Source organism: Miniopterus natalensis, chromosome 1 (assembly GCF_054644295.1).
Source record: "Miniopterus natalensis isolate mMinNat1 chromosome 1, mMinNat1.hap1, whole genome shotgun sequence".
In the NCBI taxonomy this organism is placed as follows: domain Eukaryota; kingdom Metazoa; phylum Chordata; class Mammalia; order Chiroptera; family Miniopteridae; genus Miniopterus; species Miniopterus natalensis.
This window is the reverse complement of record NC_142081.1, coordinates 100114189-100131372: the sequence shown is the minus strand read 5'-3', so window position 1 is coordinate 100131372 and position 17184 is coordinate 100114189. Positions and strand designations below refer to the sequence as shown.

Below are 17184 nucleotides of genomic sequence, written 5' to 3'. Positions count from 1 at the left end.
AATTTAGAATATGCAAACAACTCTGCAAAAGAAAAACAAAACAAAACTGGAGGACTAATACTACCCAATTTCAAGAATTACTGTAAAGCTATAAAATAAAAATAATGTGACACTGGCTTAAAGGCAGACAAAAGATCAATGGGACAGAAGAAAGGATCCAGAAATACACCCACGTATACATGGACAAATGATTTTTTTGACGAAAGACACAAAAGTAATAAGGTGAAGAACAGTCTTAAAACAAATATTTATAGGTAAACACTGGATTTATACCTGGTACCATATACAAAGATGAACTCAAAATGGACCACAGGCCTAAATGTAAATGGGGGGAAAATACGAGAAAATCTTTGCAACCTAGTGGTTAGTCGTTTTCTTAAATGCAATACCAAAAGAACAATCCATAACGGAAAAAATGGCTAAACTAAACTTCATCAAAATTTAAAATTCTGCTCTTCAAAAGGTACTATTAAGAGAGGATTAAATCTGGGAGCAATTACCAAAGAAGTGAAATATCGGTACAATAAAAACTGTAAGACGTTAATAAATGGAAAGATATCCCATGCTCATGGGTTAGAAGAACTAATACTGTTAAATGTCTATAGTACCCAAAGCAGTTTACAGGTTCATTGCAATTTCCATCAAAATTCCAATGGCATATTTCATGGAAATAGAAAAAAAATCCTAAAATTTGTATGGAGTTACAAAAGATCCTGAATAGCCAAAGTAGTCTTGAGAAAGAAGAACAAAGCTGAAGACATCACATCTTAGAAAAAAATATTGCCACTATCACACTCTTCCTGATTCAAATTATAAAGCTATAATAATCAAAAATAGTATGATACTGGTATATAAATAGACATATAGATCAATGGAACAGAACAGGGAGCCCAAAAATAAACCCCTGCATATATAATCAATTAATTTATGACAAAAGAGCTAAGAATATACAATGGGGGAAGGAAAATGGTGCTAGGAAAACTGAACAACTACTTGCAAAAGACTGAAAATAAACCACTACGTAACAACATACACAAAATCAACTTAAAATGGATTAAAGACTTGAATGTAATAAAACTTAAAACCATAAATCTCCTATAAGAAAATACTGGGTTAGGACATGGATCTTGGCAGTGGTTTTTTAGATTTGACACCAAAAGCGGAAATAAACAAGTGGGACTACACCAAACCAAATGCTTCTGCACAGCAAAGGAAACTATCAACAAAATAAAAACACAACCTATCTAATGGGAGGAAATATTTATAAATAATATATCTGATAAGAGCTTAATACACAAAACATATTAAGAACACATACAACTGAATAGCAAAAAATAACCCAATTTTTAAAATGGGCAGAAAACTGAATAGATATTTGTTTCATGGAACTACAAATGGCCAATAACTATATGAAAAGATGCTCAACATCACTCATCATTAGGAAATACAAATCAGAACTACAATGAGATATCACCTCAAACCTGTTAGAATGACTAGCATCCAAAAGACAAGAGACAACAATTCTCAGTGAGGATGTGGAAAAAAGGAAAACCCTTGTGCACTATTGAGGGTAATGTAAATTTATGCAGCCATTATGGAAAACAGTATGGATGTTCCTCAAAAAATTAAAAATAGAACTACCATATGATCCAGAAATTCTACTTCTGGGAATATATCTGAAAGAAATGAAATCACTATCTTAGAAGAGATATCCTCACTCCTATGTTCATTGTAGCATTATTCAGTAGCCAAGAAATAGAAACAATCTAAGTGTCCATTGACAGATGAATGGATAAAGAAAATGCAGCATATATAGAATGTGACCATATCAAGCATTAGCAAGGATATGGAGTACTGACCTGTTACACATTGCTTGGTGGGAATATAAAATGGTATGTACAGTCGCTTTAGAAAAGTCTGGAAGTTTCTTAAAAAGTTAAACGTACACCTATCATATGACCCAGTCACTCCACTCTTAGGTATTTCCAAGAGAAAGGAAAGTATATGTCCACACAAGATCTTGTATACAGTTTTATGTGTAAAAGCCAAAAACTGGAAACAACCTATATGTCTGTCCATCAACAGGTGAATGGATACACAAAATGTGGTATATCCATACAATGAAATACTACCTTATCAAAAGAAATAAATTTTTGACACACACAACACAGATGAATCTTAAAATAATTATATTGAGTAAGAGAAGTCAAACATAAAAGAGTACACATAGTATAATTACATAGTAAAATTCCATTTATATGAAATTGCAGAAAATACAAACTAATCTATAGTAACACAAACCACGTTAAGTGGTTTCTTGTAGATGAGTGGACTAGAAGCGGTGTGAGAGAGCTATTACAAAGAGATATGACAAAATTTTAAGGATAATGGATATGCTCAGTATCGTGACTATGGTGGTGATTTAATGGATATGTACATATGTCAAAATTTATCAAACTGTACAATTTAAATATGTGCAGTTCACTGTATCTCAATTATACCTCACAATATCTCTCTTTAAAAAATCAACTAAGAAATATTACCTTTCCCTTTCAGCTCTAAAACAAAAACAGTATATTTTCTTTCCTTTCTACCCTTGATAATATTATTTCCAAAACATTACAGAGCTAAAAGGAATTACATCACATTCTCTACATTTTCAAAAGTGAACTCTCAGAATTTCAATGGTAGGCACAGATGTTAAGGTTGCCAAGATACAGATATACTGACAAGACTATTTCCCCCAACCACCTACTTCCAAAACCCTATTACAGTTTTGCCCCTGCTATCGCCCTTTACGGGGGATATCTATATATACACATGACTCCAATCACTTCTCTATTTTGCATCACTATGACCTAAAAACACCCTTAGAAAAAAATGTTGCCACTATCTTCCACACTGCCATTTTTGCTGCCCCATCTTCCACTTTTCCTTGGTAATTTATGACATCTATACTTCAATTTAGTTTCATTTTCTCACATCTACCAGACTTTTATTTTTTATTTTTTAAAGACATGTTTAGGAGTAAGAAAAGTATTTCTACACACCTCAAGTACTGGTCCAGCTCCAAGAATAATTTGTTCTACTCCACTGGCAAATCCCTTCTGACTGAGAGCAGTAAGGTGGTGAATAAGAAAGTTTGTGCTTTGAGTCTTCCCAGAACCACTCTCTCCAGAAATCACAATGCACTGATTCTTTTTGCGCTGAAGCATGGTATGATAAGCTACATCAGCTACGGCATAAATGTGGGGCTCAAGTTTTCCCAATTGGTGATTATCATACATTTTGACATATTTGGGGTTATAAATAGGAAGAAACTTGAATGGGTTAATAACTATTAGAATACTGCCAACATAGGTATAAATTTTTTCATGCTTAAAGCGATTTCGTAGATTTTCTAAGAGAGTTTTCTCATTCAAATCAGGTAAGCTACATAAATCATCAAAGTCTTTCTGCTGAGGCTGTGGAAGAAAACCCCGTTCCATCATCCTGCGACGTTCTTCTGTTACCCGTAGCCATGACTGAAGACTACCATAATGGATTGATCCATCAAGATTTTTTTCTCTTAGAAGAAAGCGGTAGTCCTCTCCACATAGGCGATTTTCCAGAGCCATTCTGGGCCACAACATCATTCGTTGAACTGGACAGTCTGTTGGATTGAGTATCCATTCTTCTCCACCAAATTCCTTTACCTCTGCTAGAACATAACATTTTGTTTTGTCAAGATGAAGTCTGTTTATAAGAGAGTCAATCACCTCAGCAGCTGTGGAGTTTTTTCTGGCAGGAACTGGACAATAGATTGTCCCTTCTGAAATTGTCCCAGGATATATGTGTAATGTATGTTCATTATCCTCAAAGCGTCGTCTTCCTCCATCATTTATATTCATATTGAATCCTGTCCCATCAGCATGAATAGTACGTGTTCAAGGTTGTGCAAACCATTTTCGTGGCAAAAGAACTGTAACATAAAAATTGTAAAAAACTTAGAAGTCATATTATACAATCACTGCTTTTTGATGCTCAAAAAAGAAAGACTTAACAATCATGTTGATTACATTTTAAAACATAAAATCCTAACTCTTAGTATAGAAAGTCTTTTTTTTTTTAAAAAAGATCTAATTAGCTGTATTGAGTGATTCATGAATTGGGCAACATCCCATCTAGGAACTAGAAGGGTGCTCAGGAGGAACAGTCTTAAAAATGATCTCATTGAAACCACACAATATTACATTTTATTGTCTAAATGTAGACACTTTCTAGAAAAGCAACTTGCCAAAATTGTTTCAATTTTATTATGTTAACAAATCAAAATCCAAGGAGTACAAATAAAAATTATTTTGTCTTCTACTATCTCAAATGTTTCTAAAGTACCTGAGATTAGAATCAGGTTCTTTCTTTATATCTGAAGAGCCTCTCTGAAGACTGATTAAGATGGACAGAAGAGCCTCTCTGAAGACTGATTAAGATGGACAGAAGAGCCTCTCTGAAGACTGATTAAGATGGACAGAATAATCACACAAATCTAATCACCCTGCACAGCAAAAACAAGAAAAAATGCCATTGATGGAGCAACTTTTGTGAAATTAAAAACAGTAAGATGATGAGATCAGAAAGAAATTAAGCTATTTTAATTTAATAATGAGCTAAGAAACACCTGCTAAAAAACATATTTTCAAAGACTTCTATACTTTTTTAAAAAATATATCTTTTATTGATTTCAGAGAGAGAAAGGGAGAGGGAGCCAGAAAGATAGCAACATCAATGATGAGAAAGTTGTCATTCATCAGCCGCCTCCTGCACACCCCCAACTGGGGATCGAGCATGCAACCCCGCCATATGCCCTGACCAGGAATCTAACCTCGATTTCCCGGATCCTAGGTCGATGCTCAAACTACTGAGCCACGCCCGGCTGGACAAGACTTCTATACTCTTGACTCTCTAACTTCCTTAAGGTGGAGAGGTGAAGGATGCAACAAAAAGATCCTGCCCTTGCCCTGCCAGTGTGCCTCAGTGGTTAAGAGTGTCGGCTTGCATACCTGGGTTACCGGTTCAATCCCTGGCCCCAGCGAGGGAGCATGTGTGTGGGCACGGGGGAGCATGTGGGGGGGGGGAGCATGTTGGGGGGAGCAACCAATTGATATGTCTCTCTCACATCCATGTTTCTCTCTCTCCTTCCCTCCCTCCCTCCCACTCGCTCTAAAAAGCAATGGAAAAAATATCCTCAGGTGAGTATTAACAAAACAAAAAAGATCTGCCCTTGGCTTGCTGAACAAAACTGACAAAATTATACAACTAGTTACCATTACAAATCTAATTCAATTTTCCCTTTTCCTTCAGTTACCTTTTTAATCTAACCTTACACTTCATTACTTACCAGTATTCTGCATATCCTTCCAATCTTCTCATATATCACACCTCTAGAAAAATGAATACAACTTTTATATCTCACTGAGAAAATAGTGATTTCCTTTAAATGATTTCTCCAATTCAAAATGCATTCCTCTTTTCATTTCATCTCTGTTCTTCCATTCCTACCTACAGAGAAAATATGTGCCTCATCCTTTCCAGGGCTCATAAAATCCATTTCTTAACATCTCCATCAGTAACTTGCCCCATCAAAAACCACTCTTGTGTGTTATTAATCTTTCCCTTTTGACATATTTCATCCTTTAACATATAAAGATGCTGTGTGTTTTTTTAAAGTACCTTCAATTACTACTCTCTCATACTGCTACAAATTTGTCAAAGTCCTCTAATAAACTTTGTTTTTAACCTTTTTCCTAGATGATCTTTCAAATGCAGAAAATATTATAGAACATATAAAAAACAGCTATCTACCTACCACCCAAATTCAACAAGTTTAAAAATTGCTATAATTGCTTCAGTTTGTTTTTTATGTTTTTTTATTTATTTAATCCTCACCTGAGGATATTTTTCCATTGCTTTTCAGAGACAGTGGAAGGGACAGAGAGAAACATCCATGTGAGAGAGACACATAGATGGGTTGCCTCCCACACGTACCCCAACCAGGGCCAGGGATCGAGCCTGCAACCGAGGTACGTGCCCTTAACCAGAATCAAACCCAAGACCCTTCAGTCCATGGGAAAACACTCTAAGCACTGAGCCAAATCAGCTGGGACTTCTTTAATGCTACTTTCACTCTTTACTCTGCTGTAAGAATTTTAAGGAGCCACGTATCAGCCATCATAAAACATTATTTTGGCAGTTTGATACTGCATTGATTTTATAAATTAATATTGTAAAAAACTGACACCCTATTGACTTCCCATTCATGAACACCATGTTGTTATTATTTTTATTTATACTAGTTTTCACTTCTAAGGTTTGTCATTTTCATATCCACCTGACCTTTTCTCTCCCTATTTAAATTTCATAATTGTTTTAATTTAAGGGATATTAGTTGTTCACTTATCTCCTTGAAAGTCCTAAACATATAATTTGATATTTTCCAAACAAACTAATATTTTAATGTCATCCAGAGTAAACTGCTCTTCTGATTGATTTTATTTCTTCTCTTGTTCAGCATTAGATGGCTTAATTTGTTTGAGAATTCAGCTTTACAGTTGCACTTTTTGATAAATTTTTTTTTTTAATATATTTTTATTGATTTCAGAGAGAGGAAGAGAGAGAGAGAGAAACAGAAACATCAATGATGACAGAGTTCTCACCGATCGGCTGCCTCCTGCACACCCACAACTGGGGATCAAGCCCGCAACCCGGGCATGTGCCCTGACAAGGAATCGAACCACAATCTCCTGGATCCCAGGTTGATGCTCAACCACTAAGCCACACTTGGCCAGGCTTGAGAGATTTTTTTGTGTTTCATACACTTACCACTATTTACCACTTTTTAAAACATAACCTCAAGACCATTAATTGTACCTTTAAAATTAACTATTTTTTTTAATTTTTAAAAAATATTTTTACTGATTTTTTTAAAGAAGGGGGAAGGGAGAAGAGAGAGAAAGAAATACCAGTGAGAGAGAAACATCAATTGGCTGCTTCCTCCACGCCCCCTACTGGGGTAACAAGCCCCAAAACCCAGGCATGTGCCCTGAATGGGAATCGAACCCATGACCTCTTAACCTGAGCCACACTGGCAGGGCTAAAAATTAACAATTTTTAATATCACTAGTCAGTGTTCAATTTCCCCAGTTATCTCATAAGTATTTCTCTTACAGTTAGTCTTTTCAAATCAAGAGAGCTGTCCTGAAGTAACAGTAAGGATATGCTCTCAGCTGGCAGGTTCCTAGTTGTAAAGCTATGCTTACATTCTCCTGAATCTCTAGGAATATGGTGTCATATAAACTGTGGATTCTGGCACCAGTCAGCAGCAAAGCCACTCCTTCCAGTCAAGCAAGCTGTGCCCTGCACTACCAGGAGATGCACTGCAAAACTACAGTCTGATCTCTAAAGGTGCACAATATGGCAGCCCTAGAAATAAACTCAGAAGTATATTTTTCATCAGAGGAGCCCATGGTTTCCAACTGCAATAACTCTTCCCCATTTACAACAAAGCAGCCAAACCTCTGCTGCTTTACCTGCAGGCTAGGCTAACAGCCACGGCCTCACTCACTGCTTTGCGTTCTATTCCGTTTCTGAAACATAAGAATGTTTATCTTTTTTTGAGCCCCATTTATGTCCATTTGGTTTTGTCTTTTTGTTACTTTATCAGTAATTGCTTTGTGTCTGAAAAAAGGGGTTGCCTCAAAATATCACAAATACATCTTGACAGCAACCCATGAGTATTTATCAGAATCATCTGGGAAACATTTTTAAAATTTACATTTATAGGCCCAATAATATTTCTAAGGTTGGGAAATCTAGGCACTTCTGTTATTGCTGGTCTAGAATATACTATGTGGGAATCAACAGGTGTATATTTCTGCTCTCCACTCCCTTACCACTGTTCCCACCTAGCAAGCTACTGCCAATGTTCTTTGAAAATGTCACCAATTACCAAAAAGCTGCCAAATCCAAGAGCCTCTTCTCAATCCTCATCCTAACACACCACACTATGGCATTTAACTGAAGTGGCCACCTTCTCATTCTTGAAACTGCCCTCACATGACAATTATTTTTCTTGCAATATTACAAATAGGCTCACTCTTTCTGATGGACTATTTACAACTCCTATTCCACTATGGTACCTCGCTTTAAAAATAAAAATATTCTCTCAGCCCAGTCGGCATGGCTCAGCAGTTGGGCATCAACCTATGATCCAGGAGGTTGAGATTCAATTCCCGGTCAGGGCATATGCCAGGGTTTTGGGCTCGATCCCCAGCACTGGGTGTGCAGTAGGCAGCCGATCAATGACTTTCTCTCATCATTGATGATTCTCTCTCTCTCCCTCCTCTTCCTCTCTCTGAAATCAATAGACATCTTTTTTAAAAAAGAATATTCTGCCTGGCCAGGAGTGGCTCAGCGGTTGAGCATCGACCTAGGGTCCAGGAGATCGGGGTTTGATTCCCCATCAGGACACATGCCCAGGTTGCGGGCTAGGCAGCCCATCAATGACTCTCTCATCATTGATGTTTCTCTCTCTCTCTCCCCCCCCTCCTTTCCTCTCTCTGAAATCAATAAAGATGTTAAAAAATAAATAAATAAAAAAGAAAGAAAGAAAAACGAATATTCTCTCAGTTCTAGCTGGTTTGACTCAGTGGTTAGAGCATAGGCCTGTGGACTGAAGGGTCTGGGATTCAATTCTGGTCAAAAGCACATACTTTGGATGCAGGCTTGACCTCCGGCTCTGGGTCCGGCAACATGCAGGAGGCAACCAATCGATGTGTCTATATCTCACACTGATGTTTCCCTCTCTCTCTCTGTCCTTTCCACTGTCTCTGAAAAGCAATCGAAAAAATATCCTCAGGTGAGGATTTAAAAAAATTTTTAAATTCTCTGTTTCTGATCTCAACCCAGTGCTCTTCTACATGGATGATTTTACCCAGTTCTTTATATATAATTTATAATTACCTATTATCTATGGATTTTTGTACTACAATGGCAGAACTGAGTAGTTGTGATAGAGACTGTATGTACACAGAGCCAAATATGTTTAGTATGTAGTTTTTTGTTTGTTTTTTTTAAATATCTTTATTGATTTCAGAGAGAGGAAAGGAGAGGGAGAGAGAGATGGAAACATCAATGATGAGAGAGTCATTGATCAAGCCCACAACCTGGGCATGTGCCCTGACCGGGAATCGAACCCTGACTGCCTAGGATCCTAGGTCGACACTCAACCGCTGAGCCACGCCCGGCCAGGCTAGTATGTAGTTTTAAAAGAGAAAGTTTGCAGAACCCTATTTTAGTGTAACCACTAAAAATTAGAAAAAAAGTATAACTTCCCAACTAGCAGAGTGAAAAAATGGAATGATAATCAATTCAAAAAAAAAAGCAACAAAGCGGAAGGTTAAAACAGATGGAACAAATGGAAAGCAAGTTAAATATACCAGTTACTGTATTAAGAGTAAATGCTCCAGCCCAGCCAGGCGTGGCTCAGCGGTTGAGCATCGACCTAGGATCCAGGAGATAGGGGTTCGATTCCCGGTCAGGGCACATGCCCGGGTTGTGGGCTGCAGCAGATCAATGACTCTCTTATCACTGATGTTTCTAGCTCTCTCTCTCCCTCTCCCTTCCTCTCTCTGAAATCAATAAAGATATATTTAAAAAAAAAAAAAAAAAGAGTAAATGCTCCAATTAAAAGACAATTGTCAGACTGGATTTTTAAAATCCAACTATATACTTTTTTCAATAGAGACACATCTGTAATATGAGAAAACAGAATACGAGAGAAAAAAGAGAGAAGATATACCATGTAAATTCTAGCCAAAAGAAAGTTGGTATAATCTAAAATAACATCAAGCAAAATAAAAAAAGAAAACTGACTTAAATATCTCTTAGGTCCCTTTTAGTCCTTATATAGTATAATTATAGGTTTAGGCCTGAGACAAAAGTCTCTGGATATCACTGGTAACCCTGAAAAGTAAGAAACAGAAAAAGGCTATAAGTTAAGGAGGAAGTAACAGATTGGCAAGTAAGTAGACTAACGGGTATTGATCAAATATTCTACAAATTAAAGAGAAGTATGAGTAAAATGTTTGTTAGGGGCTTGGGAACACATCTTTATGGCTATAAATAGAATCAAGCAGAGAAGCAGAAACTGAAAACATAAGAAAAAAAAGGTCTGCCCTGGACAGTGTTGCTCAGTTGGTTGAGTGTCGTCTAGTGCACCTAAAGGTTGCCAGTTGGATGCCTGATCAGGGAACATGTCCAGGTTGCAGGCTCTATTAATAAAAAAGGATTTAACTGATAAGGCAAGGCTCTTTGGTAAGGAAGACTAAATGAGACTTAGCTCAAAAGTAGAAAGGTCAACCGGCAGGCAGGGCTCAGTAGTTAAGCGTCGATCCATGAACCAGGAGATCTCAGTTCAATTCCCAGTCAGGGCATATGCCCAGGTTGCAGGCTGGATCCCCAGTAGGGAGCGTGTAGGAGGCAGCCAATCAATGACTCACTCTCATCATTAATGTTTCTCTCTCTCTCCGTCTCCCTTCTCTCTGAAATCAATTTTAAAAAAATTTTTTTAAGTAGAAAGGTGCTTTTCACTATTTCTTCTGGAAAAAAAAAAAATGGGTTGAGAAACAGCTTTTCAGATAAGATTCGACAAAAGTACATGTCAGTTGATCTCCATCACTAGATAAGATGTAGGTACCACCCCCTTTTACATATAGTATTGTCAAAGCCAAATTGGGTGCAGAAAGAAAACCATTTCCTAGTATTTCAACTAAAGAAGAGGTAATGGAAAATCCAAGATGATTGTATGGAAGCTATACTGGCACTCTCCCAGGACCAAACTGGAATTACAACTAAAATATAGAAAAACCATCCTGAATAGTCAACTATAACTGAAAACTGGCTGGAGAGCACCTTCATAACCAAGGACAAAAAGTGGAGACCGAATAGAGACTGGAAGGAAGTGTGGAGGTGCAAGAGGGCTGACTGGGCTCCCACAGGCTGCAGCTGAAGTTCCACAGGGATATCTCAGCTTTGGGGGGTTCCCACTGAAAACTCTGGGGTCTAAAACCCAAGCTTAGCATCCCAGCTCAGAGCACCAGAACTGAGAAAGGTGCACACACAACATCTAGCTGTGAAAAGCAGAAGGGTTTCTACCTTCAGGGAGAGACAGCTGGAAATGCAGGCACCCTCTTAAAGGTCCAGTGCATAAACTTTCATGTGCAGCCTCTCACCTTGGGCTTTGGCAAAGGGAGGGCAGAGTAAACTGGAGCTCTGTGAGGCAAATCTAGGGATGCTGGCTAGGGGAATAGAGCTCAGAGGGCGGCAATCTGGATTCCTGTGCTGAGTCCCCCATAAGCAGATGACATCTTTCTTAGGCAGATGTTTACCTTCCGTACAGCTTTTAAGAGTTTTTCCACCCTGCTGGAAAAACCTCTCACCCTACCCTGTGCAGTTTCTACAGTCTGAGGCTCATTAAGAGACTGGGTGGCGGTCAGCCTCTGGATGCTTTGAGTCTTTGCCTGATTTGCCTCTGGACTCAGGGCTTGGAAAAGCTGACCTTGGTGCACATGTTGGTCTTGTCCAAACACACCCAGCCCCCAAGCCCAAGCAGAGGAAATCACAAGCTGTGGAGTATGGAAGGCTTCAAATAGGGTACTCAAGGCCAGTCACAAACAGTGTATGATATTGGCCTGCATCAGAGACAATCCAAAAGACTGGGAGTCCTAGTAGATCTACCTACTATATAGAAACAAATCCAAACAGGCAGCCAAAATGGGAAGACAAAAAAAAAGCCCCGAGTGAAAGAACAAAAGAATTCTCCAGAAGAGCTAAATGAAGTGGAGATAAGCAATCTATCAGATATAGAGTTCAGAATACTGGTCATAAGGATGCTCAACAGCATGAAAAAAGAAATGGAAACAATGAAAGAAATTAAGAATGACATAGTAGAAATAAAAAATACATTGGAAGGAATAAACAGCAGATTAGGGGAAGCTGAAGATCAATGAATTAGAAGGCTGGGTAGAAACCAATCACTCAATCAGAGGAACCAAAAAGAAAAAATAATTAAAAAACAGGAGGATAGTTTAAGGGAGCTGTGGTACAACATGAAACATAACAACAGTTTCATCACAGGAGTGCCAGAAGAGGTCAAAAAGTAAGCAAGGGTTAGAGAACCTGTTTGAAGAAATAATGGCAGAAAATGTCTCTAACCTGGTCAAGGAAAAAGTTACACAAGTTCAGGAGGCACAGAGAATCCCAAGCAAGAAGAACCCAAAGAGGTCCACACCCAGACACATCATAATTAAAATGCTAAAAATTCAAGACAGAGAATCTTAAGGCAACAAGAGACAAGCAATCTGTTACCTACAAAGGAGATCCCATAAGGCTGTCAGCTGACTTCTGACAGAAGGGAATGGCATGAAGTATTCAAGGTAATGCAAAACAAGGACCTGAAACCAAGACTAATCTATCCAGCAAAGCTATCATTCAAAATAGATGGTGGAATTAAGGAGCTCCTCAGACCAAAAAAATCACCACCAAACCAACATTGCAAGAAATGTTAAAGGTGTTGCTGTAATAAGAAGTTGAAATAGAGAGAATGAGAAACATAGGCATAAAGAAATAAAATGGCAATATAGTAAGTACATATCAGCAATAACCTTAAATATAAATAGATTAAATGCTCCAATCAAAAACAAAGGATAGCTGAATGGGTAAGAAAACAAGACCCAAATATATACTGTCTACAAGAGACCCACTTCAGAAAAAAAGACTCACACAGGATGAAAAAAAACACTTCTGAAGTACTTTAAAGGAGAGATAGACAGCAATACAGTCATAGTACAAGACTTTAACACCCTACTGACTCTACTAGATAAATCTTCCAGACAAAAAAATCAACAAGGAAACAGTGACTCTAAATGACACACTAGATCAGATAAATTTAAATGACATTTACAGAATATTTCACCCCCAAACTGCAGAATATGCATTCTCCTCGAGTGCATGTGGAATATTCTCAAAGATAGACCACATGTTAGGACACAAAACAAGTCTCTACAAGTTCAAGTAGATTGAAATAATATCAAACATCTTCTCGGACATTTACACCATGGAATACTATGCAGCTGTATATATTAAAAAAAAAAAAAAAAGAAGGATCCCTTACCCTATGATACAGCATGGTGGGACCTGGAGAGAATTGTGCTAAGCGAAATAAGCCAGTCAGAAAAAGATAAATATCACATGATCTTACTCATACGTGGAATCTAATGAGCAAAATAAACTAATGAACAAAATATATCTAGAGACATAGAAGCATGGAATAGACTGACAATTCTCAGAGGGAAAGCAGAGGTGAGTAAGTGGGTAAGAAGAGATTAACCTAAGAACTTATATGCACATTTGCATAATCCATGGACACAGACAATAGTGTAGCAAAGGCCTAGGGGGAGGGGTCCAGAGAGGAAAGGATCAATGGGGGAAAGGGGGACATCTGTAGAACTTACAATAATAAAGATAAATTTTTTTAAGAAAAGGTGATGGAAGATATAAGTTACCATATGGCACACTATAACATAGGTACCTGGATAGCTATCAATTTAATCTGCACGGTAGGTAATCTATACTTTCTTCTGGTGGTCTTTTGACACAGTTTAAATGAATCAAACTCACCCCCAGTTAGGGTAGAAGGGTGGTATTAATTGTGTGCCAGGCCCAGTCAGTTTATTCCATTCACCCTAGTGAGACGGTGGTGGCTCACTATGCCAAAACTTTGCTGCAACTAATAAAAAGGAAGTATTTTTTTTTCAACTAGGGCTGCTAATCTAGAAAGATGTACATTAGTACCCCACTTATCCACAGTTTCACTTTCTATAGTTTTAGTTACTAAAGTTAACCACTGTCCAAAACTGTTAAATGCAAAATTCCAGAAGTAAATAATTCATAAGTTTTAAATTGTGTGCCACTCTAAGTAGTGTGATGAAAGTTTATACCATCCAGCTCTGTCTGCCCCAGGATGGTGAATCATTCTTTTGTCCACTATATAAGCTACTCAACCATTAGTCACTTAGTAGCTCATCATGGCTTGATTGCTCAGGATCACCTAAAGCAGACAATCCTTTTCTGCCATAAGGTCAATAGTAGCCTAACATTATATCACAATAACTATGTCATTCACCAAACTTCATCTCATCATGTAGACACTGTATCACCTCACATCATAAGAAGACTGACTATATAGTACAATGATTTCAAGAGAGACCACATTCAAATAACTTCTATTACAATATTTTTTATAATTTTTCTATTTTATTATTAGTTGCTATTGTTAAATCTCTTACTGTGCCTTACTTATAAATTAAACTTTATCATAGGTCTGTATGTATGGGGAAACAGTATATATAGGGTTCCATACTACTCATGATTTCTGGCATCCACTGGAGGTCTTGGAACATATGCCCCATGGATAAGGGGGACTACTGTAAACCTAGAGCTACTGGCAGTCATCTTCCCTGAATGCATAAAAAGAGCCTCTCTGTAGTAAGAGAGAATGAACACACACACACACACACACACACACACACACACACACACACACACACACACACACACTCTGGGCCACTGAATCCAGCTGTGACTCAAATAAACTCAACCACTGAACTTCCTTGTTAACCGTGCTAATCAATTCCCTTTTATGCCCTAAGCCACTGTGAGTTGGGTTTCTGTACTCCGAAATCAAAAGAACCCACTACAATACACAGCATCTCAGTGCAATACCCTTTGAGAATATAGGAATCCTTTGTTATCCAAATTCCTGATATCTAAAAATCTAGCTCTAAATTCAGGAAACAAATATATTTAAATAAACTTTTGGATACTTCCTTTACTATCGTGCTATTTGCTATCCAAACTTGAGAAACCAAACATGAAAAAGGGCAGTACCCACCTGACATCCAAATTCACAATTCAAAGTGTAGAATTAAACAATTGGATAGTGAAGGATACTTGTAATGTCAGTCATGAAAAAATATGGCAAGGGATATACAATATAATGCCAAATGAAAAACCACAAAATATAAAATTGTATGTAAAGGTATACATATGTAAAAACAGACAAAAATGTTAGGCTTTTGGGAACTCTTCAAAATTTCCTTTTATAGTTTTCACCAAAAGTAAGCTTGAAGTACATTACCTCACTTGAGTTGACTAGCAATTCTCTAAGACAGGGAACAAACCTTTCAAGTCAGAAAATTAAGGTTTAAAGAGAGCAAAGAAATATATGAAATTTATGATAAAGATGGCATTTCAAATCAGCGGAGAAAAGGAGATTATGCAATAACAATGTGGGGATAAATGCGGAAATAAAACTATACATACAAAGAATCAGCACATTACTGGTACTTACATAGCAACCAGACATCGCTGTATCTTTTATAAAGAAAATTAATACTTTTTATTCTCTATCCTAAAGTAGTTATTTTAAAAGTATATACTAACAGAGGGAAACAATGTGGTAGACAGTTGCTGTGGTCAGTAGGGTGTGGTTCAGAATAGGCCAGCGTCTGATGTTATTCACTGGACTGAGTTAGAAGAGACTAATTATAGAGGAAAACTATGGTGAAGAAAGAAAACAAAGTTAGAAATTACAGAGTTTCCTTTGAATTAGAAGTTCGGTTAAAAAGATAAAACAACTAACAATTTTTAATGCAGTGTGTTTTGCATCTGTGTGCTAATAAAATTTAATTTTCAAAAATACATACTGTTGATTTTACTTCTTTATCAAGTTCTTAAGGTTATTTTCCAAAAACAAAGAATCCTTTTTCTTTATATTTGCTTTATCACAGGAATCTATTGATGAATATTAGTAAATAGAATCATACATTATCGTTCAGTAACAAAAGAAGTGGAAGGATAGAATCAGGCAAATGTATTTCTGAAAAATAAAAATCTAGCTTCACTATAGAAAAAAAATCACTCAAGTCCTGGCCAATGTGACTGAGTGGTTAGAACGTCAGCCCACACACCAGAAAGTGGCGGGTTCAATTCCCAGTCAAGGGCACATACCTGGGTTGCAGGTTTGTTCCCCAGACCTGGTCCAGGAGCGTGTAGGAGTCAACCAATCGATATGTCTCTCACATTGATGTTTCCCTCTCCTCTCCCTCTCTCCCTCTCTCCTTCTTTCTCTCTCTTTCTCTCTCTCTCTCTCTCTCTCTCTCTCTCTCCCTCTCTCTCTCTCTCCACCCCCCCTCCCTTCTACTCTATGTAAAAGCAATGGAAAAATATCCCCAGATGAGGACTGAGAAAAAAAAAAAAAAAAATCACAGCAAAGGCCTCACCAGTTCATATTAAATGGAGACCATTCTATTATCAAGGCAGGGGCCAACAGTAGAAAACAACAGTGATTTGCGTACACCTATAAATTTTATAAGGAGAGATCTATTAAACATTTTGAACTTATTTCAGTACATATTAAAAAGAAACCACTCTATTATCAAGGTAGGGTCCAATGGTAGAAAACAACAGTAATTTGAGTACAGCTGTAAATTTTATGGAGCGAGATCTATTAAAAATTTTGAACTTATTTTAGAAAAACTCTGAGAAAGTGGTATTCAAGAACTAATTATTCACGTTTCTTCATTATGTTAGAACTTACAACTCAAATGTTCCACAAATAAATATGGCTATTACCATAATAATGTGTGATCACATACGCAACTTATTTACATATGTAAATATTTATATTTTTTAACTCTACAAACTATGCGTTTTATAATGATTTTTTTCAGTACTCTCCAAAGCCTCTTACACATAGCTAGACTATAATATTTCCCAACCTTCCTTGCAGTTAGTTACCTATGGCCATGTGTCCAAGTCCTAAACCAGTAATATGTGGGCAGGGGAAATGAACATCCCCTTCAGGCTGAGTCAATAAAAGCCCCTAAGAAAGGGTGTGCCTTTCTTTGTCTGCTGGAACAATGGAGATGATCCAGGGAAAAGCTCTAAGGTCCTAAAAGATACAGAGCCACTAGGACCCTGGGCCCAAAATGACTACATGAAGAAAAATGCTCACCATCACCCCACCTCCATTCATTTACATTGAACTGTGGTGTAAATAAATAAAATTTTACTGTGCAGAGCCACTGA

General features: G+C 37.4%; 1 protein-coding gene across 4 annotated transcripts in view; it reads right to left on the bottom strand.

The window, feature by feature from the left end:
- Nucleotides 1-17184, bottom strand: part of MYO9A (myosin IXA) — a 272449-nt gene that overhangs the window by 215457 nt on the left and 39808 nt on the right. For all 4 annotated transcript variants that reach the window (XM_016201287.2, XM_016201296.2, XM_016201314.2 and 1 more), the window contains exon 2: nt 3051-3961. In XM_016201287.2, coding sequence (XP_016056773.2) covers nt 3051-3890 — 840 coding nt within the window. In that variant the 5' untranslated portion in view covers nt 3891-3961. The remainder of the gene's footprint in view (nt 1-3050; nt 3962-17184) is intronic.